At 43.3% G+C, this 26,841-nt stretch overlaps 1 protein-coding gene across 1 annotated transcript in view; it reads right to left on the bottom strand.

The window, feature by feature from the left end:
- The window catches only part of SORL1 (sortilin-related receptor, L(DLR class) A repeats containing), a 236,220-nt gene that overhangs the window by 203,574 nt on the left and 5,805 nt on the right, over positions 1–26,841 (bottom strand). The window contains exon 2 of the mRNA XM_006833925.1: positions 6,658–6,774. Coding sequence (XP_006833988.1) covers positions 6,658–6,774 — 117 coding nt within the window. The remainder of the gene's footprint in view (positions 1–6,657; positions 6,775–26,841) is intronic.

The raw sequence follows: 26,841 nt of genomic DNA, 5'->3' as shown, positions 1-26,841 counted from the left end.
GAGGACACAGCAGGCACTGGAGGGCACACTGGATGGCAGGGAGAATGGTCTGCTTAACAAGGACAAGGCTTCCTGGGATCCCCCATCCATACCTCTGCCACCCAGAACTTGGAGTTGAAAAACACTATCAAAAAGCTTTTCCTTAACTCTAACTTGTAAACAAAACCCATCTCTGTGTATCTTCTATTTAATGGAAACTAAGAAGAAGTCTGTGAGGTTTGGCTCCCAGCCAATGCACCACCATGCAGCTACCACCTGTCTGTCTGTGGAGACTAGCCTGTCAACAGAGGCTAATGATGCTGAACAGGTTTCCGCAGAGCTTCTCGAACTAAGATAGACTCAGAAAAAAGCGCTGGCGATCCACTCCCAAAACCGAGCCAATGATCTGATCTGTAGGATCAGAGGTGTGGTAAGGACCAGGCATTATTTCATTTCCCTGTGCATGGGGTGGGTCACCATGAGTCAGAAGCTGCTAACAAAGTGTAAGGGTTCACACTCTGCCTGGGAGCAAGCAAACCTTGATCACCAAGTTCCTTTCCCTTCTCCAAGCTGAACAATGCCAGCAGAGTCGTTCCATCCTAGCTCCTTATTCTGATACCTAACAGGCTCCGCAGGACAAAGACCGTCTAGAAGCCAGACACATAGCTACTGGCTTGCCCTCATATTAAACAGGCAGCTAAGGTCTCTGTCAGTGGACTGATGACACCGTGGCGGTCATGCTGCCCCGTTGCTCCGGTTGTACTGATGTGGTTCTTCATTGCTGTCGACTCACGGTACACTAGGATTTCCAAGTGAATTGAGGTAAACACTCTGTACTTGCTCATCATGTACTTCTAAATTCGTCATTTTCAGACACACATTCTGGCACCAACTAGTTCTCTTTGACCTCTAAAGAACACTACCTCCTAAAGAACAAAAAATAAGGCGGGGGCAGGGGGCAAGGGTTTCAAAACTGCCAAAAAAATTGCTAGTTAGATAATGCTCTTACCTACAAATAGGGTTCTATAAACTTCAAAGCAAAGCAAATAGGTTTTGAATTGGTTCCATTGTACTTAAAAAAAACAAAAACAAAAACAAAAAAACCCCACAGATGCTGTAGAATCAACTTATAAATCACAGCAACCTACGTGTGTCAGAGTAGAAACTGTGCTCCACAGGGTTTTCAGTGGGTGACTTTGCAGGAGTAGATCATCAGGCACCTTGCTCAAAGGCACCTCTTGGAGGAGCACGAACCCCTAACCTTTTGGTTAGCAGCTGAGCATATAATGAAGAGTAGAAGAATAAGAGCTAAAACATTCAAAAAACATCTCTGTATCTGGCACTGTTATAATCACTTTTATCAGTGCCCAACATACTTTATATGTGTACAACCTTACTACGCATACAAATTACCCATCGTGACACAGGTTAAGATGCTGATTCTAATTCAGGAAGTCTACGGCAGGACCTGAGAGTCTGCATTTCTAACCATCACCCAGAAAATACCCTTATTAATAAGGATCTACTGACCACACTTTGGGTAATGGGGTTTTACAAGTGTTACACTGCTAGGTGAGAAAGCCAAGAAAAGATAAATAACTTGGCCCAAGGTCAGAAGACTAAGGAGCGGCCAAGCCCAAATTCAAACCCAGGCATTCTGATTTCAGAAGTAGTGTTGGGCCAGCAACCAGCTTCCCACAGGCAACCTAGCCTTACACTAGCTAGCCTTGCTCTCAATCCTGCAGGGGGAGGGCACAAATCATACCACTTGGGGCATAAGAGTTGTGTGTCCACTCATCCGTGACATCGGTTGATTCTGATCCTCTGGTTGATTCTATATATCTGGACACCTCTTCGGCCAATTATGTTACAACTGAGTACTTTGTAAACTATGCCATGAGAGGTAGAATCAAAGTGTTGGGAAGGGTCCAGAAAACAACATGTAATGTTTGCTTTCATCCAGCAGACTTGTCACTAAACACAATCCGTTCTGCAGAGGCCGATCTTCAAGGAATCACAGCATCACACCAGTTACCTCCCAGTCAAGGGCGACTCATGGTGACAAAGTTGAAATGTGCGCCACAGGGTTTTCCAGAGCTGACTTTTTCACAAGTAGATTGCCCGTCTTTTCTTCTAAGGCACCCCTGGGTGAACCTGAACTTCTAATTTTTGGATTAGCAGTTGAGGACAGTAACAATTCATATAATTTAGGAACGTACACTGGCTATAAATTCATCAGTTGATTGTTTTCTTTCTGTTTAACAAGCACAACATGATTTCAGCTTCCAAATCTATTCGTGTGTGTGTGTGTGTGTATGACTGAGTGAAGGTTTACACACAAGATCATTAGTTAACATTCAATAAATCATACGCTTTGTTTCGTCTTAATGATTGCAATCCCCTCCATGCAACAACAGTTGCCCTGTTTCCTCCCTGTGGTTACCCTGTACAAATATCTTCTTTCAAACTCATATTTGTGGGATATATAAATATATATACCCCACTCTTCTCTATATACCCATTCAACTTGTGTCTCTGTCCATGCATGTATGCACAGAACACTGCTGTTCCACGGTACACTTCTATCCTCTTTAACCCTTGTATACCTCATCTTCATTGTTCTTCTGCCACCCTCCCCCCCCTTCTTGTATAATGCCCTCTCCATTACCCACGTTAACATGTGTCTACCCTCTAGTCAATGAATTACTCTTCCTTCCCTTCCACCCCTCGTAACCATCAAAGAATATTTCTTTTATCATGAAAACCTTTTCTTCAGTTTTTACGAGTGGTCTCATACAACATTTGTCCTTTTGTGATTGACTAATTTCACTCAGCATAATGTCCTCCACGTTTATCTATGTTATGAGGTGTTTCACAGATTCACCATTGTTCCTGAATGTTACATAGTATTACATTGTGTTTATGTACCAAAGTTTGTTTATCCATCCATTCTTCCAGTGATGGACACTTAGGCTGTCTCCATCTTTTTGCTATTGTGACTAATGCTACAATGAACATCAGTATGCATAGATCTACTCATGGCCTGACTCATATTTCTTGTGGATATATACCAAGCAGAGGGATTGCAGGGTTGTAAGGTGTTTCTATTTCCAACATTCTGAGGAAGCACCACACGGTTTTCCAGAGTGGTTGCACCATTTTACAGTTGCAGGAGGGCCCCAATCTTTCCACACCTTTGCTAGCATTTGTTGTTTTCTACCTTTTTTTTTTAACCAAATCCATTCCTTTTATGTATTAAATATTCATGACTGTGGGCATCCATCGACTCTCACACAATACATTATTTATATCGGTTCTTTCTTGCTGGACTGCTGAAGGGACCTCATGAGCAATGCTTCAAGACTTGAGCACCACTAACTCCTACCTGGGAGTCATTTATTTCAGCATTAACTTTTCACATTAGAACATCTCAGTCTCATTTTACAGTTCTTTACTGTAGCTTGTAAACAGATGGAGGAAATGTCTGCCATCCCAATTTACCACCTCTGGGCACCAAGTTTCCTTTACAGTATAATCTTAATACATATTTCAGTCCACAAAAGCTTCCCAGTTCAAATGTTCAATGGACTCTTAGGAAGACACACCCAAATACTTAGACATGGAGTCCACGGTTGGGTCTTACACTGCTCTCCCACAGACATGCAGAGGGGCCTCATAGATGTCACTTATCACCTCTGTTATTAATAGCCATCGAGTCGGTTCTGACCCATAGTGACCCTATCCAAGGAGCACCTTACAGTCCAGCTCATTAACCCACAGCGCTACACCAAGACTCCTAACACCTCTGGACTCTTGTTTTTCTATCAAAACTATAAAACAAGGGTTAAGCTCTTTTACTAATAGAGGAAAACAAATATCTGGGCAAAAAAATGTTTAAATTATATAAAAGTCCTAAGGAGGATTTATGAGCAGAGTATCAAGCATGTTAGGGTAATTTCAAAATTTTTGATATAAAAATCATAGCCAGAACCAAACCCAGCACCAATGAGTCAATTCTGACTCAAGGTGACCCTACATAGGGTTTCTAGCACTGTAAATGGACTTCTGGTGTGGTGCCATAGGATCAGCACTGGACTGCAAAACACTAGGACAGCAGTTCTACCCTATCAGCTGCTTCTTGCTATGAGTTAAGTGCTGTCCAGTCAGTTCCAACTCATAGTGACCCTGTATAGAGTTTCCAGTCCCAAACACTGACTGGTGGGCTTGAACTACCAACCTTTGGTTCACAGTCCAATATTTATCCTACAGAGCCACTAGGGAAGCATTTATTAAACAAATAATCCAAATGTGAAGCTATTGCTTCTTGACACATCCTCCACCTGGGTTTATATACATTTCTGAAGGTGGTGTTTCCATCTCTCTGAATTCTTCCCTAAAGAACTCTATACTCTTCGACTTACACCATGTCAAAGTGGCAGTTCTGACATCCCTGAGGGACTCAAATCATGTTCCTTTTCAAAGTTCTTAGAGCTTTGGGAACAAAAGAAGTCTGAAGGGACATGATCGGGGTTGGAGGGTAGATAGGGTAGTTTCCCAATGAAATTTTCATGGGACAGCTCTTGCTACCCTCAAAGAATGTGCAGGTCCCTTGTCATGATGAAAGAAAATTCCTCAGTTCAATTCTCTTGGACTTTCTCTCACAACTGTAGTTTTTAATTTTCTTAAAACGTATTTATTTCTAATAACCCCTATGTCCTTTGAGAAAATCTGTCAAGATGACCCCTTCAGAATCCCAAAAATCAGTGGTGTTGTAGCATAAAGCACTGGACTACAAAGTCAGTGGTTCAAACCCACCAGCTGCTCCACAGAAACTCTATATACAGTGATGTTATGAGTTGGAATTGACTCAATAGCACTTAACAACAACAGAACTAGCCTTGCTGATCTCTCAGCCTTGACCATAAGGAACTGGTCCTGCATATCCCATCAGAAGCCACTGTTATGACTGGACCTTTTTTTTTTAAGGCGGCCCCAGATGAAAGGAAGATGAGTAAATTACAGAGAGAACTGATCTGCTGCAGTCATCCTCTGATCACAGGGACACGCTTAAACTCCTTTTATTTGTAATCAACTCATGTGTATGAACTGGAACTCTAGTAACATACTTTTTGATTTACCTTGTATTTGTGTTAGAGAACCATTAGGAAAATAAGACAAGTGATACCTAAGGAGACCCTCACATGGCAAACAGGTACTTGCAGCTGTTTGCCAACTCTGACAGCATTTATAAGTTGGCCCAACTCTTTGCCTAAAGCAAGTCTAGCCTCACTCCAGAGCACTACACGCAGACTGTCTGTCCGTTGCGGTGGTTTCCCACACATCATGCTTGGCACCAGGCAAACGATGTACCCATCCTTCTAACAGCCAATCCTTCTTCTGCCCTTTCTGTCTGTGACTGTCAGACAGAAGGTTCAACTCACTAGAAGACAGCACTGGGGTTTCTCTACCAGCACCTACCTCCAACAAGTGTCCAACCCAGACAGTGGTTACACACAGAGAGACCTCACAGAAAGCCAATCTACATTTAAGATTACACATACGTTCCTAAGGCTGGTGTGCAAATAGGCTAGCAAATTCATCAGATGGTTTCCTCTGGTCAGAATGCAGAGTGACCAGAGGTTCACAGCATGTTTTCCTGTCCACAGCGTCACCCTTTCACCACGTCAGTCCCCTCATCCACAGCAGGGACTGAGCCTCTTCCCCACATGGAGAAGGTCAGGAGCAAGGTCATAGACAGGTCCCAAGGGCCAACCCTGGCCCTCATGTATGTTTTACTTGGTCCACAGTGTTTGTAAAAACTAACCACTGGCTGCCAACTTTTAAGACTAAGCAGTATCCAATAAAAATCCAGACTTCTGGGATTCTCTGAAAACATCAGGTCTGGCAACACTGGGCCCCCATTCTTGCAGGGCAACCATAGTTTAGAAAGTGATTGACAACTATTTTCCAGTTTGCCAAATTCCCTCTGCTTCCTATATCTCCCCGACACTGAGAAGAAGTATCAATCACCACATTCAAATTAAGACTAAGGTGAAATCATTTCTTAAACCTATTATCACTATCAAAAGTAGGACTTGACATTTTTATTTGTATAAGTAGAACGTTATTAATTTAAAGGTGGCTTCAATTCTATCCATTACCTGCCTGGCCTTTGAATTTGTAAAGACCAGGCAGATAATAGATAGAATGGGTGGGCCTAACAAATATTTATTATATTATATTAAACATCATTAAACTAATAAATAAAAACTTTGGAAATTAAGACTATGAGAAAATCAGCTTCCACAGCTCGCACAACTGGAACAGGTTAGGAGAAATCAGCACATGGGAAAGTCCAGTTAGATTCCAACTGGCACTGTGGCCGGCGGGCAGCTCTGCCCAGGAATGTACTTGTGGCATTTTGTTGAGCAAATACAATGTTCCAGATCAATCCCTGTCACTTCACAAAGTAATAACACGTTGCACCGATCTGTTTGCAACACTGAGTGCACCACCCTGCATTCAGCAAACAAGGGATATATTATTTTCTGAATTCTCTTCCACATCATATAATTCATCCGACCATTCTCCACTCACCCACTCTTTGCATCCCAGTGGTTCATAAAACGGCATGCTGACAGCCCAGGAGAGGGGCCAGAGCCACACACAAATACTTACATCACTGCTCTTGGGCCTTGTCAATGCCAGGCTGTCTCGAGCTAAGGCCACGATCACATTGCTTTTCTCTCCGGCCCAGTGTACCACCATCTGATTGTGGGAATCATTCAGACTAACCTGAAAAAGATCACAACATGGGAAATCATGAGTATGGGCCATAAACCTTCCAGATCAAGATTTTCTCTCCATTGTCACTCAGAATTGATTCCAATTCCTAAATCTCTTGGATTTGAAGGGCTGGGCTGGGTTAGCCTATTCCCTTCCCCACCCCAAGTATAACCCACCAGACTCATCCTCCCCAAGAGGAAACACAAGTTCCCCGCTATTCTGGCTATAAGTAAATTGCAGAAGATCCTTTCTTTCAGGCTCTCATTCGTTTGCTTATTTTTATCCATTGCAACATCTCAGTCTCTTGTTCCTCTCATCCTTGCTCCACATGCATGACACAAGCACTTTAAGTTTTAACCCAAAATAGTGAAGCATCTCCTCCTTCAAGAATAATGCACTGGCCAGAATGACCCCACCTCTGTTCTTGGACCTACAATGCTGTTCAACCTTAGCTCATAATGAGGAACAAGAGGAAAGCATCTCTGTGCTGTTTCATTTTTAAGTGTCTCAAATAAGGACATCTTTTCCAGGGCTAGAAAGAAATTCCCTTTGGGTTAACAGTTCCCATACTTTTGGATTTCATACCAGTCCAACAAAAATTAAAGTAAATTAGGAAGGCCAGCAAAGAATTGGTTGGCAACTTCTATGTTGCCACATTAAGGGCATTAACAAGAGCATCCTATCAGAGTTTGACTAGTTCTCCAAATCCACTTCCTCATCTTCCTGATAACACAGCCAGATTCACTCCCCCAGGCTGCTTTGCAGGGAGGGCTGGCCCTGGGGCTGAGTTATCAGTACCACCACCAGTTGCAGCCCCACACAGGTACTGCATACCATCCACTGTTTTCTTTGCCTGTCCACAGGCCTGACGGATAGCAGAGCCTCAAGATGGAAGGAACCTGCCACCCTGAGGAAGAAGGTCCTCCACTAAGCTAATCATGTACAGTCATGTTGAACTTCCATGGAGGGATGATAGGCTGGGTTAAACCACAGAGCTTCTGGGATTCATCTATTCTACAGCTAAACCCAATCCACTGCCATCAAGCTGATTTTGACTCAGTGACCCTTTAGGACAGAGTAGAACAAAAAATCCCCATAAGGTTTCCAAGGCTGTAATCTTTACATCTTTACAGAAGCACACTGCTGGAGTGGCTGGTGGTTTGAACTGCCGACCTTTCAGTTGATAGCCATGGATAGCCATGTACTACCAGAGTTCCTTCATTACATAGTTAAGTGGTTGCACAGGATTAATGCACTTGACTGCTAACCAAAAGTATAGAAGTTCGAGTCCACCCAGGGGTGCCGGGGAAGAAAACCACAGATGGCAGTGTTGTTTTACTGATACAATCATCATTGATAATTACCATCATTGTTTCAAAGAAAGAGGATTTCAACACACCTGAAATTGAGTAAGGATATTGGCGCTACAGGATAAGCATGGGACTGCTAACCACAAGGTCGGCAGTTCAAACCCACTCCTTGGAAACCCTATTCAGGGGCGCTGTAAGTCAGAACTGACTCAACAGCACTTATCAACACACTCCTAGAATAAAAAGTTCTTTGTTTTAAATTTTAAAAAATTTATGAAAAACTTCATTACTTTTTCTCATTTCACAGTTACCTAGTGGACACCAGTCCAAGCGCTGGAATTTTAGAACAAGGCAATAAATTCCATCCTCTCTGTGAGAATAGCAAAGTGTTGGCTATAATTTCAAGCTTTTGAAACCAGTGTAACATTCATAATCAGGATAACCCCACACTACCACCACCAAAATGAAGAGCAGGTGCTTTTTCTTGCAAAGTGGAGAGAAGCCTCTTCCAACAGCCTCCTCCACCTGAGCTGTCTCTAGCCCATGTAAAAGGAGATCAAGCTTCTGAGACCTCGAGTAGCCTCTGCACATACCAGACTGCATGTCCCACCCTCACCTATTGGAGTGAATGATGCAAGCTCAAGTCTACAGAGACCTGTCTTTTCAGTGTCTGTCTTACCAAGACTGGGTGCAAAAAGCACTCCCCCCTCTGGTCTCTCCCTGTCTCCTTCCCTTCCTCACCCACCACGCACGCACGCCCTAACCTTCCCACCCACTCCTTGAGGTGTTCTCAGATGTCACCAGGGAGAAGGGAGACACCTGTGCCAATAATTTGGCAGTCAGGAGGACAAAGGAGCTAACTAATCCTTAACCGTTTCACTTTGCATCTCCAGCTAAACCCATCTAATCTGATCCAGGATCCCGATTCTTTTTAAGAAATACACTATTTGAAATTAGACCTTTTTATTAAAAAAAAAAAGATCCTTGGTATTTTTTCAAGAATATATGTTGATCCAAAATGTCCCTTCCACTCCTGAAGATGGGAGGAGGTCCAGGCAATCACCAACAAAGCAGTGAAAATAAAGTACCAAGCAGATTACCTAACTCAACGAGCTACAGAGAGAAAACTGATGAGGAATTCTCCACCAGCTGCTGCAGCCTTAAATCAGCCTTCCTAGTTCCCCTTTCTCCTTCCAGTCCAAGTCTCCGGGAAGAAATCTGCAAGCATAAGATCTGAGCCCACCCGCAAAAGCGCCCTGGGAGCTCAGCACAGACATCTTCTCCCTTGCAGCCTAGAAAAATAAATAAATCAAACTCACTGCCTTCAAGTTGATCCTGTCTCGTGGCAACCCCTTGTGTTAGAGCAGAACGACTCTGTAAGGTTTCCTTGGCTATAATCTTTATGGAAGATTGGCCAGGGCTTTCTTCCATGGTACAATTGGGTGGTTTCAAACAACCAACCTTTCACTTAGTCATCGCCATGATGTGCCGTGGAGTCGGTTCCTACCCATAGAGACCCTGTATAGTGTTTCCAAGGCTATCAATCTTTACAGGAGCAGAAAGCCTCATCTTTCTCCCACGAAACAGCGAGCAGTTTTGAACTGCTGACCTTGAGGTTCACAGCCCGATTCGTAATCACTACAATACCTGAGACCTGAGCTCCTTAGTTGTTGTTGTTAAGTGCCGTTGAGTCAGTTCCGACCCATAGCTACCCTGTACAGGGTTTCCGAGGGTGTAAAACTTTACTGGAGTAGAAGTACTCTCCCGCGGAGCGGCTGGTAGTTTCGAACCGCTGACCTTAAGGTTCGCAGCCCGATTCATAACCACTACACTACCAGAGCTCCTTAGTAGTGGAACACAAATCATTCGTACTACCCGGGGCCTTCCCTTGGAACCAGGGAATACAGTCACGCCAGTGACAATCTAATAAAGCATCAGGAACCTAGATGAATAGCCCAAGTTCATCAAGGGTCCAGGATGAAAATAACTACCAATATTCAACATAGACATCCTCAAAGATGGCCTACCAAAACTGGCCCCTCTGGCAGGTAACAATGAGCAGGTACTTTGAACTGGTTACATAGCTTTCAATAATGAGTGGGAAAGAGGTCTGAAAACAACTCACGGAAGTCTCCTTACTGGTGGTGGTGGTTATGTGCCATGGAGTCGGTTCCGACTCATAGCGACCCTGCACTGGGTTTCCGAGGATGTAAAATCTTTATGGGAGCAGAAAGCCTCATCTTTCTCCTGCAGAACAGCTGGTAGTTTCAAACTGCTGACCTTGAGATCAGCAGCCCAATTCGTAACCATTACATTACATTAAGGAGTTCTGGTAGCATAGTGGTTACGAATCGGGCTGCGAACCACAAAGTCAGCAGTTTGAAACTACCAGCTGCTCCGCGGGAGAAAGATGAGGCTTTCTACTCCCGTAAAGATTTACACCCTCAGAAACCCTGTACAGGGTCGCTATGGGTTGGAACCAACTTGATGGCACTTAACAACAACAACAAAAAAAAATTACCAGAGCTCCTTCCCTACTCTTAGAAACTGAGATTACAAAACCCACCACCCACCACCCCCAACCCAAGCCTATGACAGGGGGAGAGGGGAGAGGAGGACAAAGGACAAGCATCAAAATACTGAGGACCTTTTTTGTTTTGTTTTTTGAAACAAAGAAAGCCTAGAAGAGTCCAGCTGGGTAAAACACTTTTAAAAGGGAATCCCCCCCACACACACAGACACTACATGTCTTTTATTTCTAACCGTAGATTATATAAGGGCAGTTCGGGGGTGGGGAGGGGCCTGAAAAGTCTCTGGCAAGAAATGGCTTGTAAAAGGGTCACCAGACACCAACATTAACAGTCCAGCTCCTAAGAATGGCAAGATTCCCGTCTTGGCACATCCGATCACATGAGTCCCCTGGTGAGCCAACAGTGAGGATCACAGCTGATCCCCAAAGCAACCCAGGTGCCCATCTCCCCCAAAAAAGCATAAGTGGAAAGCCAGCTACAGGAATCCTCCACTCAGAAGAAGCAGGCCAGCAGGCTGCTGGCAGGCCATAAATTTATGAACACAAAGAAATGAGTTCTGTCACCATGACCCCTCCCCACCCCCCAGGGAAAAAAAGAGAAGAGTCTTTCAAAGCTGGAGTGGCCTGCTCACTCTCCTCAGACAGTGACCAAGATATGGAGGCCCAGGGCTGTTCCCGCAGGGTTATCAAGAGTGAACGTCCCACGCTTCACACCCCTGCCTACACCCGAGGTTTGCAGCGTGTTTTTTTCCTCTCCCATCCCCAGAGCCTTCCCTTTGCCTCCTCCCCATGAGCCTTCACTACCACCAGCTCTCTCAGGGGCTGCTGCAGGCTCTCACATCACTCTTATCAGCTTTTCCCACTCCACAACAGTGTGCGGAGGGTGGCATAACACAAACCCAGAAGATGCTGGCCTGCGAGGGTGTGGGAGAGTGGTTTTTCCAGTAATATAACCTTGATGTGCAGTCAGTTACAACCACAACCCCAGGGCAGAACAACCTTCCCTCTTCCATCCTTAGCTCACAGGGAGCATGCTGTAGCTGAAGCATGATAAATGAGACACAATTAACTAGAGCTGTAAAAGCAGCAGGAGTGGGGCATTGGGGGAGGGGGGGTGCAGCAAACAGGAGAAAAACCTTAGGCCACAGAAATCTCCACACCCAGACAACAAGCAGGGTCTCGGGTGTGCTCCCAGCCTCTCCTAGGCTTCCAGTCAGTTTAAGAGTCCAGCTAACTCAAGATGGTAGAACGCACTCTTGAAGGTCACCTGGTCCAGGGGCGCCTAAGCCTATTCATGTTAGATCACTTGTAAGGAAGGATCCACCCCAGACCTACTGACTCACCATCCCTCTGACTGAAGCCCAGGCACACTCCAGGTGTTTCAGTGGTTGTTGTTAAGTGCCGTTGAGTTGGTTCTTAACAATTCACAGTGACCTTGTATAGGGTTTCCGAGAAGCAGCTGGTGCATTTGAACCGCTGACCAGATGTTTCTAATAGGGCTTAATTGGGGAATGATGAACCTAACCACCCATGGGCCTCCTGGTAAGCCCAGAGTCAGACTAAACAGCATGACTAAAGAGACTCAACTTTGGGGCAGGGGTGTCTTTTGGGGATTTTGTTGTTATTAGCTGCCTTAGAACTAGAAACTTACGGTGATCCCTTACACAACAGAACTAAACACTGCCTGGTCCTGCACCATCCCCATGATCATTTACGGATGTTTTCATTGGAAGTAGATCACCAGGTCTTTCTTCCTAGTCCATCTTACCCTGAAAGTTCAACATCATCATAACATACAAGCCTCTATTACCCAAAGCAATCTACAGATTCCAACAGCATTCTTTAAAGAGATGGAAAAAAATTGTCACAAACTTTATATGGAAAGGAAAAGAGACCCTGTGTGCGCAAAGCACTGCTTAAGAACAACAAGGAGGTTAGAGGCACTGATCTCAAAAACTACACAGTCACAGTGGTCACAACAGTCTGATACACAGATCCAGTAGAACAGAATTGAGAACCCAGAGGTAAATCCATCCACATACTGTCAAACTGATCTTTGAACATGGGCCATAATGCATTAAATGGGAAAGAGATAGTTTCTTCAATAAATGGTGCTGGCAAAACTGGAAATCCATATGCAAAAGAATGAAACAAGACCCGTGTCTCACACCATATACGAAAACAAACTCAACATGGATTAATAAAGATCACAATGTAAAACCTAAAACTATAAAGAACATCAATGAAAAAATACGGGCAAACTTAGAGGCTCTGATACATGGCACACATATACTATCAAACATTGCAAGCAACACACTAACAGTAAAAGACAAAATAGATGACTGGGACCTCCTAGAAATTATAGACTCTTTGTGTTTCAAAAGACTGCACTAAAAAAGTACAAAGGGAACCCACAGATAGGAAAAAAATGTTTGCAACAATAGATCAGACAAGGGACTAATCTCTGAAACTTAAAGAAAACTACAAACAAGCACAGGAAGTGAACAGACACTTCATCAAAGTAGACAATCAAGCAGCCAACATATGGAAATGATCATTAGCCATTAGAGAAATGCAAATCAAAACAATGAGATATCATCTCACACCAGCATTAACAAAAAAGTTAAAAAAATAATAATAAAAAAAAAAACCAAAACAACAAATGCTGGCAAAGGTGTGGTGAGACTGGGACCCTCCTACATTGCTGGTGGGACTATAAACTGGTTCCGCCACTTTGGAAAATGGTATGGTGCTTCCTCAGAAAGTTAGAAGAAGAAATACCTTATGACCTGGCAGTTCCTCTACTCGGTATATACTCACAAGAAATACAAGCCAGAACACAAGTATGCACACCGTATTCATCACTGCACTCTTCACAATAACAAAAAGTGCCCATCAATGAAAGAATGTATACACAAACTGGTACATATACACAATGGAATACTATTGAACACTGAAGAGTACCATTGAAGAATAACAATGAATCTGCAAAACACCTCATAACATAGATGAACCTGGTGGACAGTCAATCACAAAAGGACAAATATTGCATGAGACCATTAATGTAAAGCTTAAGAAAAGGTTTCCGTACGAAACATTGTTTAATGGTTGCCAGGGGTGGAAGGGAGGGGAGAGTAATTCACCAGCTAAAGGGTACACACATACTAGCTCAGAGGATGGGGAGGGCAATATACACAGGGGGGGGATACACAAGAAGGAGTGGCAGATGAACAATGAAGACAGGGGAAGACTTAGAGAGGTGTGCATGGGCTAAATGGGATACAGGTAAATAGTGATTTATATACAACCTTGGAACAACAGTTTCTGGAGCGAGGCACAGGCTGAGTGGGTAAAGGTAAAACATGTTTATGTGTTTGACTGTCCTGTGGATATTGGTTTCCCCTGCCTACTATTGTAAAATAGGCATTTATGTGTGATAGAAACGAATATTGAAAATTATGATGACAGAAAGCTTGTAAGCCCACCTTCAGTCTATAACTGGATTGAATTTGCTAAATGGGGAATTAGAATTTATCCAGGGAAATAGGTTTCCTGTTAAGCCTTTGTAGTATATGAGGCCTTAGATGGAATTTTGAGCCCCACCCAGAACCTTCTGAGTTGGGATGTCCTCACTTGAAAAGACATGCAGACCAACCCAAAATTGCTGGGAGAACAGAAGATTCTTATTGAAAGACAAACCTGCAAGAAAAAAACTGACTGTTTGAATTTCAAGCAAACAGTTTTCTTTGTAGATATCAAGGCAAGAAAAATCAGCCCATCAGGGAAAACCCCCTGCTAGAACTGAAACTCAAAGGGAACCTTCTAGCAGTCTAATATGCTTGCTGGTGACCACCTGGGCCTACTTGTGAGTGGAAGTGGGGGAAATATAACAATGAAGACCTGAGTTAAGTTTGGCCATGTTCTACTGACACCCATCAATCTTGAGAGAAGATGAAGAGCTAGCTGGTCTGACGTTTAGGAAGATGTGTGAACTCCTAAGCCCATGGGCACTGACCTAGCCCCTGGGTCTAGGGCTGAGAGTGAAGCAGCCAGCTGCTCTAAACTGCAGGGAGGTGTGCATGAATTCCCAAATTTGCAGCTAGTACCCATTTTTCCTAGCTTCGATGGCTAACTGACCAGAACTTAACCAGATGAAGATAAAGATGTTTGAAACTGTTGTAGTTGTTAAGTGCCGTCAAGTCGGTTCCAACCCACATCGACCTTGTATATGGTTTCCAAGGAGTGACCGGTGAGTTTGAACCACCAACCTTGCAGATCAAATCGACTTTGCAGTCCAGTACAACTTTGCAGTCCATTAACCCACAGCGCTACATCAGGACTCCATTTGATACTGTACCAGCAAATTTGATGAACTACACTTTTGCTTATGAATGCTCAAAATTCCAACTGGAATGGAAGGATTCTTATATCAAGGAACAAGACTGTTTCCTCTGTGCACTGGGTTGATAAGGATGGGCAATCTAGACACTGGTTATCAAAAATGGGGGCTATAAAGGCACAAAGTGGTTTATCGTTTTCCTCTTCTCCGGATGGATCTGATGAAAGGGGATGGAGAATGATGGTGATAGGATTTTATGATTCAATTATGAGTAATTGTTACCAGGATTAATTGTAATTTTCACAACTGTAATTGTAGAAGATGTGTGTAACTAAAAGGGACAAATTATTTCAGGGATGAACTATTTCAGGAACAGATGATCCCAGGACCATCAAGAAGGAAGAGCATGGGTGGAACGTGAAATCCTTACCTAGAGAAGGGGTGACAGCAGAGAATGCGGCAGAGGCAGTGGCATGGAGAGACAGCAGCTGCGGGCTCTAGGCTCATGGACTCAGAAAGGTTGTGTGCCTGCGGGCAAGAAGCTAACTAGCAGATTGTACCCTTAAGGACATTTACATGAACATATTATTTTTGGTTTTGTATGTGTACATCAAATATTTCTGCTTTGTTCATTTGTGAAATATAAGATTGTAAATGGGGAGTCACAGGGAGGAAGTAGGATAACAGTTGTTGCAGGAAGGGGATTATAATCATTGAGATAAAACAAAGTGTATAATTTCTTGAATGTAAAGCTGATGATCTTGTCTGCAAACCTTTACTCTATTTACAATAAAAAGTTAGGGGCGGGGAAAGCCTCCATTAACAGATGGGTGTGAAAACCAATGAAGTGCATTGGCTGGGAACTGAACCCAGGTCTCCCACATGGTGATGGGCATAGTTGTGTGCCACCAAGTTGGTTCCTACTTACAGCCACCCTGTATAGGGTTTCTGAGGCTGTAAATCTGTATGGGAGCAGAAAGTCTCATCTTTCTCCCATGGAGCAACTTGCTGGTTCGAACCGTAGACTTTGCAGTTAGCAGCCCAGCGTGGAATCCATTACGCTACCAATGTTCTTTCAGGTCTTTTCCAAGGAAGACAGTCTTCTACCATGGAACCACCACTACCTCTTTGGTATTCTGAGTTGATATTAAAACTCCAAGCCCTACTGATACTGCTACAAAATAGATGAGCCACCAAAACATGATGCTAAGTGAAAGAAGCCAGCCAGAAGATCACATGTTATATGATTCCATTTATAGGAAATAGCCAAAATTGTTACATCTACAGATGCAAGCAAGCAGACTCATGGTTGCCAGGGACTAAAGAGACAGGGGCATGGAAAGCAACTGCTTAGTGGTTTTATTTTTAAATGATGAAATGATCTTAGGAATAGACACAGGTGGTGCTTGTACAACATTGAGAATGTACTAAATGCCACTGAAATGTATACTTTAAAATGGGAACTTCATGTTATGTGAATTTCACCTCAACAAATTAAAAAAAAAAAAATGAACTATATAAAGAACAATATATTTCTTAAATGCTGATTCAGACCCTATGAGTTCCCACTCTTAGGAATTGCTTCTTTCATCTCATCTAGATTCTTCATGCTACCAAAATACGCCAGCTAGAATGAGTCACAGAAGAGGCAGGCGGAGAACTGGGTGTCTGGCCAAAGGGATCCTTCAAGAGCTGTCCCTCGGATCTGCAGAGCGTCGACGTCAGCACTGGCTTCCCACCCCAGACAGTAGTTGCTGGCTTGGGCCAGTGTCACCTCCCAGCTCAAATGGTTGCCACCACCCACACCTTAACCCTCCTCTGTGCCTCCTTTCACACAGGTCCAAAGCACCCCCACATGTTGTTGCTCAGTCTCTCAGCAAGCCCTGCTAATCCAAAGAGGGTGAATGGTCTACCCCCTATTTATTAGGCAGAGTGAAGGGAAGAACCTGCCACTAGCCAATCCTCAAGTCCTGGGTTGTTGTAAATAGAAAATATGGCAAATAGATTCCTTGTTTTATGAAGACACTGGTTCCACATGCATTCACTTACCGATTAAGTATGCACTGAGGCCTACTCTGTGCCGGACATTCTGAGGCTCTTATATCATTTCTTGCCTGTTACAGTGCATTGAGCAGGCCCTGGATAGTACAATGGTTAAGAGTTCAGCTACTAACAAAAACAGTGGAGGTTCAAATCCACCCAGAGGTGCCAACGAAGAAAGACCTAGTGATCTACTTCCAAAAAATTCAGTCTTTGAAAGCTCTTCCTGTAATCTCACAAAATGGTTTATTACTCACTTGCCCCATACGACACCACAAAATCACGCCAATCACGAGGCTCAAACTGCCCAGGCTATCAAGGGCCTGCATATACAAAAAGCCACCAAGTACCTAAAAGATGTCACTTTGCAGAAACAATGTATACCATTCCAATGTGAAAATGTTGGCGTTGGTAGGTGTGCCCAGGCCAAACAGTGGGGTGGACACAGGGTCAGTGGCCCAAAAATAACTGCACATGCTAAAAAATTCAGAGAGCAATACTCAGCTTAAGGGTTTAGATGTGGATTCTCAAGTCATTGAGCACAACCAAGTCAACAAAGCCCCCAAGATATGCCACTGACCTCACAGAGCCCATAGTCGGATCAACCCCTACAGGACCTTCCCCTGCCACACTGAGATGATCCTCACTGAAAAGGAACAAATTGTTCCTAAACCAGAAGAGGAGGTTGCCCAGAAGAAAAAGATACCTCAGAAGAAACTAAAGAAATAAAAAAACATATGGGTCAGGAATAAATTAACCTTAAAATCAAATGTAAAGAAAAGAAAACAAAAAACCCTGTGGAGAGCTCTACTCTGACATGCATGGGATCTCCATGCATTGTGATCAACTCAACAACACTGGTTTGGTTTCGGTTTTAAAGTCCATAGAGGACTTCACAGGGAAGCTAATCACTGTTTCAAGTCTGAACCAATAATGAATTCACAATAAAACCACCAAAATCTGTATGTTGCCGACACTTATTCAGGAGCTGAGGGTCACACACAGTCTCCATCTGTTGCTCCTGCCGTTACCTTTTCAAATTGGTCACATCTAAAGATCAGGATGTCCTAGACACCACAGCTTGAAGTCCTCACTACTCCCACACAGTTTCTTGCCAGAACATAGCACCAGGAAGACAAATAAGGCCGGCTGGTTCATTTCTCCGATTCACTCGCAGTGGAACACAAAGAAGCATTTTTTAAATTCTACAATAAAGTGTAAAGCAAATACCCTGTCCTTCAAGTATGAGGACAGAGGCAGCCACTAGATCCCCTGACTATACAATGGGCCTGAGGAAACCAAAGGCAGATGCTTAAGATCCAAGAATAACAAAAGTTTTCTCCAAGCATCCTTTTGCTAGACCTAAATGCTGGGTATACTAATTGTCCTTGTATCCCTTTCAAGGCTGTGTCCTCACTATATTTAGTAACCTCATTATCTTCCCAGGAAGCTCCATCTCAGATGGAGAGTCGAAATCCAGTTTATGAGCTCCCTGCAGACAGTCCCTTGTTCCTGTCCTTTCAATTCACTCATCTGACCTGTGTATCTGCACAAGGATGCTTTACCCACAGAACTCACTAACTACTCTTCTGATAAATGCAGGCTGCCCATTTTGCAGATGGGGATGTGAAGGGATGGAGAATAGACTTCTGCAAAATGAAATATCAATTCTAAGAATGACCTTGAACTAAAGCTTTAGTATTTCACTACTAACTCCTTCATTGACGCTATCAGCTCCCTGCAAATTAAAAATTAAGCATTTTCCTTTCTCTTTACCAAAAGTGTGATAATTATATCCTCCTTGATTTACAGTATCAGTTCATTTCTGATTGATTCTTGGCAGAAAGAACCAGTTTACCATTTCCTCATCAACACTATGCCTTTTGACAAATAATATGCTTTGCTGTTCCAGGAGGATTCCTTATTAAAAGAAACCTGTGAAAAATCGCTTTGTCATGAAAATAATCAATCACCCCTTAATTTACCAGGTATGGACCCCTGGTGGAGCAGTGAGTTCTATATCGGGCCACTAACACTACGATTCAAACCCACCATTGGCTGTCTGCCCGTGTAAAGATTTATGGTCTAGGAAACCCTATGGAGCAGTTCTACTCTGTCCTATAGCATCGTTATGAGTCAGAATCAATTCAACGGCAGTGGGTTAATTTACAGGTTGGTTAGCAGGAAAAGTAAGAAAAGGATGTAGAGCGAGCGATATCATCGCTAACATCAGATGGGAATCTTGGCTGAAAGCAGAGGATACCAGAAGGATATTTACCTGTGTTTCGTTGACTGTGCAAAGGCATCGGATGATGTCGATCATAACACTGTGAGAATAGGAATTCCAGATAACTCAATTGTGCTCATGAGGAAGCTGCACATATATCAAAAAGCAGTTGTTCGAATAGTACAAGGGAATACTACACAGTTTAAAATACTATAGTTAAAAAAAATTTTTTTAAACATGTGTTAGGGTTATATACTTTCAAACTTATTTATTTAGTCTTTGTGCTGAGCAAGTAATCTGGGAATCTGGGCTATATGAAGAAGAATGTGGCATCAGGATAGGAGGAAGATTCACTAACAACCTGTGATATACGGCTGACTCAACCTTGCTTACTGAAAATAAAGAGGATTTGAAGCACGTTCTGATAAAGATCAAAGACTACAGTTTTCAATATGGATCACACCTCAAAATAATGAAAACAAAAATCCTCACTACTAGACCAGTAAGTGACATCATAATAAAGGAAGGAAAGATTCAAGTTATCAAATGTTTCATTTGACTTGGCTCCACCATCAACGCTCATGGAAGAAGCAGCAGTCAAGAAATCAAATGACTTATTTCATTGGGCAAATCTTCTGCAAAAGACCTCTTTAAAGTGTTCAAAAGCAAAGATCTCACTTTGAGTACTAAGGTAGCACCTGACCCAAGCCATGGTATTTTCAGTCCCCTCATGTGTATACGAAAGCCATACAGTGAATAAGAAAGACTAAAGTAGAAATGATGCCTTGGAATTATGATACTAGCAAAGTATTAAATAGACCACGCACTGTCAGAAGAAAGAGCAAATCTGTCTTTGAAGAAGTATAGTCAGAATGCTTCTTAGAAGAGAGGATGGTGAGGCTTTGTCTCATATACTTTGGACATTTTACCAGGAGGGACCAGTCTCTGGAGAAGGACACCACACTTGGTAAAGTACAAGGTCAGTAATAAAGAGGAAGACCTTCAAAGAGATGTAATGACACAGTGGCTGCCACCATGGGTTCAAACATAGCAGCAACTGTGAGGGTAGAGCAGGACTGGGCAGTGTTTTGTTCTGTTGTACATAGGGTTGCTATGAATCAAAACAAACCCAGCGGTACCTAACAACAAGCATTGAAAAGAACAAAATACCAGGGTCAGAAGGAATCCCAGAGAGCATCGACACCAATTTCCGTATTTTGCAGGTAAGGTTAAGAAGTCAAAGAGATTTCAATGTGTTAGCCAGGGCTTGCCAACATGAGGCTTGACTGTGGACTCAAAACTAATTCTATGTGTTCTTCAAACTGACCCTGAACCATCCACTTTCCATGACTCTCCTGACTCATTAAATAAATATTTATTGAACACTTATTATATACCATTTACTATGCTAGATGTAAGGAAAACAGCAGGCAAACCTAGCTTCTAAGGCCTCATTGCTCATAAATTAGTAGAGGTAACAGATAATAGACAACTAATTTCACAGATAATGATTAAATCAGAGTTGTTTAACAGAGAACACAACCTCATGTGGGATACAGTGAGGTTTTATTGAAGACAAGACACACCCGTTGACAACAAAAAGATGAGCCCCAGGAGAAAGGAGGCAGAGGTGGGCAGGCCCAGGGGAGAGGGGACTGTCATATCTGAAAAGTTAAAGACAATCAGTGTAACTAGACAATAACAGCCAATGAGATGGCAGAATTATATGAAATTTCTAGGGTTGTTAGTTTTTTTGTGTGTTTTGTTTCTAGTGGGTTTTTCTTTTGAGTGGGAACCAGGAGCAGACAGGAAGAAAGAATTCTCCACAGCAGAAAAGGTGGTGGGCCCTGTCTGAAAGCAAGGCTTTCAGTATGATTTATGAGAGTGGCAGAGTAAACCTGAAACAAGTCAGAAGGCTTAGGTTAGAGGGTTGATCTCTACCATTTACTAGCTGTATAACTGAGTGAGGGCAGTGGTGGCTCAGCGGTAGAATGCTCACCTTCAATGCAGGAGACCAGGGTTCAATTCCCAGTTAGTGCAGTTCATGCACAGCCACCACCCATCTGCCAGGGGAGGGTTGTGGTTTGCTGTGATGCCAGACTAAACTGTATTAGGAAGAGGCCTGGTGACCCACTTCCAAAAAATCAGCCAATGAAAATTCTGTGAGTCACAACAGTCCAATCTGCACTCAATCATGGGAAGGGCACAGGACTGGCGAGCATTCACACTGCTAAATGTGGGGTCCCTTTGAGTCTGGAGCCCACTCAAAGGCAGCTCAACAACAACACAGCTTTAGACAAGTCACTTCACCTTTCTGAGCTCACCTACCTATAAAATGAGAAAACCAATCAAGTGAGGTTTTATACCTAAACATATTTCATAAACTTCAAAATGCCAAAACATGATTTTTTTCATAGCTGCCAAATTGCTCTTTGCCAAAATAAGTCATTCTTCACAAAATGACTCCACGTAAACAATTAATACTAGCATCACCGGGGTTAGAAATAGGAGGAATGACGTATGTGAAATGGCAAAACACTAGGAGCTTTTGTGGAGCACAGAGGCCTGAGGGAACTCAATGTTGGGTCCCAAGGCTCCTCAGAAAGGTTACGCTGTTTTCTAGCCCTCTCTTCACACCAAAGGAAAAGCACTGGAACATTCTATCCTCAAGACTTGATCCTTGACTTCTATACAATATAGTGATATGTATGAGACGTTCTCTGAGCCACCAGGTAGACAAGGAGACAGGAAGATGCCTCACAGACACCCCTCCACTTGCTTAACTCCCTGACTTTGCTCGTTTGCCTCTATCCAACCGTACACATCCACTCCCTGTGTTTTCTTCTTTAAACATTCAAGGCTTTGGCCCTGTTTGTATGGTGTTCCTAACCATGGGGCACCAGCAGAACACCTTGCCAAATTCAGCAAACCACATGCACAGTTCAATGCATTTTTCCCCCTCTTTTTCTACTACACAATGAGAGAATTTCAAGGAACAAAATATATACAGATGAGGTGAGTCGTAGGTACAGAGTCTCACATTACTCAATTAGTTGAGCACAGGCTGAAAACATTCACATCTCTCCCAAAGGCTCCGAGTTTCACAGATCGCTCATCCACCTCCGATCTGTCCCCACGCCCTGGATCCTGGCTCTACCCCAACAACCCTTTCTCCCCAGGTTCCCGGGGCAAACCCACAGGGAACTGCCTGCCAATATGAGGCCTCTGGACTCCTACAGAAACAGTACCCTTTACTATCCAGACTCCAAATTCCACAGCTTCAGCCAAAACTTCTCATCACTGAGGCACCCACTTGCCATCTCCCCAGAGATAGTCCCTGAAGTAGCCAGGTGTCCTCCTGAGAGTACTTTTACCCAAGCTGGCCAAGCTCTTCCACGTTTCCCCCAATTCCTCTGGGTACCACTACCACTCCCTCCAGATGCAATGGAGTCAATTCCAACTCATGGAGACCTCATGGTTGTTCAAACAGAATCACACTCCGTGAGATTTTCAATGGCTGATTGTTTGGATTTAGATCGCCAGGTCTTTCTTTTGAGGTACCTCTGGGTAGACTTGAACCCCCAACCTTTTGGTTAACAATTGAGCATGTTCACCATTGGCACCACCAAGGGGCTCTCCTTCTGACCACAGAGGTTTCCTAGGACTTGAAATTTTCATCATGACACTCTTTCCTAGCTCCCCAGCCCATCACATTGGGATGAAATTCCCTTCAGTACACACAAATATATTAAACGTCCCAGGGCAAGGCCCACTCATGGGTCAAAACCCACATTTACTTCACATAACATCTTAGCTGACTTTCTACTCAGCGAGCTCATCTCTTTCCCAAATAACAAAAGCAATATCAGTTACCTTGCTCATTTGAAAAAAAAAAAAAAAAAAGCTATAAATAGCACATTGGCCCCTCCCCGGCATAAGATGCATTTGATAGACGTGCATCTTTTACTGCCCTTGTCTGCCACTCATCTTTGGGACATAATCACATCAGGCTGCCTTTCTGAGAATTCGTCACTGTGATTTTAATCTAATTCAGGGGACTGGAGATTAATCATCCTGAAAGGTCCTGATTTTGTAAGCCAAAAGCCTGCAGCAGCAGCAACAGCAAAGGCATGCTAAGTTGCAGGGTCAGTCTGCAACAGGGGGAGGGGGATATATAATGATGGACAGCACACGCCTGTGCTATTTGTCTTCATGCCCGCCTGAAGGGTAGGAAGGATGAAAGACAGACCCAGCTACGTCGTCGTCGAGGTAAATCAATAAGAGCACAGGAAGCTGAGGGCAGCGGTGGGGAGATGGCCCCACAGTTAAGGCACAGTTTACATTGCCTGTTGCTAAACAGAATGCAAAGGATTTGCACAGCACCTTAGCAGGGCCCGGATGCCAGCGTGCTGTTTGTGCAAGGCGGGACCACAGGTGAGCCTTCACTGCTTCAGCCACTTAGGGGAGGAAATGCCCCTAGAGATGAGCACTCAACCCCCAGATGCAGTCCTACCTAGAAAAGAAGCTCAACTCAGCAGTCAGTGAGCACCAAAGCCTGAGGTTCCACCTCCAGCCTCAACCCTCTCTGTCTGCATGCCTGCGTTACTAAGAAGCCAATGGGGGCCCCTGCTGTAACCACAGCTTCTCTCTCAGTGAGGGAGAGGTTACCTTACCACTGGGAAAGGGAGGTCTCTCACAGCCTGCAATCAATATCTACATGTTATTGTTGTTAAGTGCCTCTGAGTCGATTCCGACCCATAGCGACCCTGTATAGGGTTTCCAAGGAGTTGCTGGTGAGCTTGAACCACCAACCTTGAAGTCCAAATGACTTTGCAGTCTGATGCATTAGCCCATAGCACCACATAGGGCTCTTTAAACTTGAATTGAAAGGAATTAAAATTAAATCAAAGAAAATTCCGTTTCTCAGGCACAGTAGCCATATCTCAAGAGCTCAGTGGCCATATATGGTAAGTAATTCGACTGCTGCCACCATTACAGAAAGTTCTACTGCAGAGTTCCGTGCTTGGGAAGGCATGGTAGGACCTTCCAGCTCTTGGCTACAGCATTAGAACAGTAGGTAATGGAATTTTGTCATTATTTTTAAAACTCAACTATTAGCTGAAGGTTGGTGGCTAGAAACCCACCCAGAAGTGTAAGCACGGCACATATGCAGGCACCAGGAGCAGGATCAACTCGATGGAAACTCACAACAACACTGTAGTCATGACTGATAGGAAGTCCTGTTTTCATGACACCCACCCCAGAACGCACAAAACATCCTGTACATTACAATCAAAGCCTGAGGCTTTGGAACAGTAGGATCTGGCATGGAAGCAGCCCTGAAAGACACCCCCATCATCAGTCCCCATGCCTTCTTTAGCATCATCAGCCACTTCACTGCTAGAAGGCTGCCCACACCACTTCTTCGAAGGCCCAAGGTTTACAGGTCGATAAACCAATAAATTAGGTCGAAATTAACTGTGGCTCGTTTTAAACGGAGAGAAATTGATTTCTGCATCTACGTGGCTAGACTGGAGATGCCATCTGCCGATGAATTCTGGCACACCTTAAGGATGCACAGGAAGGCCTTGGGTATATCCAGAAACAGCCTCACACTCCTGCAGCCCAGACTACTTTTGGAGTTTTTGGGTTTTACCAGTTGCCTCTGAGTCGATTCCAACTCATCAAGACCCCATGTGTGTCAGAGTAGAACAGTATTCCATAAGGTTTTTAGTGGCTGGCTTTTCAGAAAAGTAAGATCACCAGGCCTTTACTCCAAAGCCCCTCTGGGTGGACTCAAACCTCCAACCTTTCAGTTATTAGCTGAGCTCATTAACCATTTGCATCACCCAGGAAATCCTCTGGAGAAATACCAATCCCCAAATATTCAAATCAAAATAGTCTCTCCTTTGTTTTCCATCACAACTAAATCTAATTTAACTGAGAAAAAGTCAGTGTAATATAGCTGTTTTAATTTGAGGAAGCTTCAAAAAGTTTATGGAAAAAATCCATTATCTTTCTTTCAATCTCACTTCTCCATGAACTTTTTTTAAGTCCCCCTCCTACATTTCTATGCAGTCGATTCTCAGCTATCTGTAAGTGAATTACAGTCAAAACTTCTAAACCCCAAACTGACTGCCCCCAAGTATACTGATGCCAGCCATCTCCCCTGTCAGCCAGTTTCTGCTCAAAGAATACAAACTCATTTTACTTTGGCCTGAACGAAATTTAATTAGGAAAGTAAACTAATGCTTCACAAAAAAAGACTAAATAAATACATGTTGTTGTTGTTAAGTTGCACTGAGTCGGTTCCGTATCAACAGTTCTCATATCGACCCTGTATACGGTTTCCAAGGAGCAGATGGAGAATTTGAACCACCAACCTTGAGGTACAAACCGACCTTGCAGTCCAGAGCTCACCTATAGCGCCACACCAGGACTCCAAATAAATACATAGCAAAGGTAAAGACGTTCTGTTTTGAAATTATCTATTCTCCAGATTATTAGAATGTCCCTGTGTCCCCTCATTACAGGGACTAGTACAAGGACTAGCTTCATCTATCTCTGTCCAAGGATACAAATGACAATACAAATATGGCTGTCATCGCTAAAGAGGAGCAAACCACAGTCTGACAATAAAATATGCCAACACTGTACACCTTTTCATGTGAGAGGTTAGATGTTATCAGGACCTACCTCCTGGATTGCAGATCTCAAAGCAACTTGTTATGTATACTATTAACTTCATTTTACAGCATAAAAAGAAAACTGTTCTTGAAAAGAATGCAAGTGAAAACGAAGATCCATGACACCTATATTCTGATATTCTCACAAACCTGAGGTTTATGTCTCCAAAGAACTGTTCTCCACCATCCTTCCAAGCTACAAGTTGCTCTTCTGGCCCTCAGGAGCCCTCGAAATGAAAGGAGAATGAGTTTTCTTCCACCAGGCCTTAGCAAAGAGTAACACTATTTTATATATGGCACTTTACACACCTCCTCCTTGCCTATTCACAGTCATAATATCACAAATAAAATCTGGAACTAACGTTAATTTCATTATCCATCTCAGGGTCTATGGATAACACAAACCACTGATAATTCAAGTTCCAGTGTTATGTTGTATGTACATAGACATACTGTATATGTCTGGAAGGATATACAAAACACTAATAATAGTGGTTACCAACTGGGAAAGGACACTTGGTGAATGAGGAATATGAGATGGAGGGTGGTACAAACGGTTCACATGCTCAGCAGATAACAGAAAGGATGTCAGTTTGAATCCAAGTCAGCAGCAGTGCAGAAGAAGGGTCTGGCAACCTAATTCCAAAAACTCAGCCACTGTACAGCCCTATGTACAAGCCCTAGAACTATGCACAGTTCTACTCTCACATGCATGGGACCACCATGAGATGAGGTTGGCTAGACAGCAACTGCTATCACATATATGTTTCTGTACAAATTTTGTTTTATAAACACAAATTACCTACTAATAGGAGTGCAGTAGTATAAACACTGGACTGTGAATCAATAAGATCGGCAGTTCAAGCCCATCAGCCGTTCCTTGGGAGAAACATGAGGCTTTTTGCTTCAGCAAAGATTGACAGCTTTAGAAACCTCTTGTTGTT

The sequence above is a fragment of the Chrysochloris asiatica genome, unplaced genomic scaffold, assembly GCF_000296735.1.
Source record: "Chrysochloris asiatica unplaced genomic scaffold, ChrAsi1.0 scaffold00008, whole genome shotgun sequence".
NCBI classification, from domain to species: Eukaryota; Metazoa; Chordata; class Mammalia; order Afrosoricida; family Chrysochloridae; genus Chrysochloris; species Chrysochloris asiatica.
This window is presented reverse-complemented; position numbering and strand designations above follow the sequence as displayed.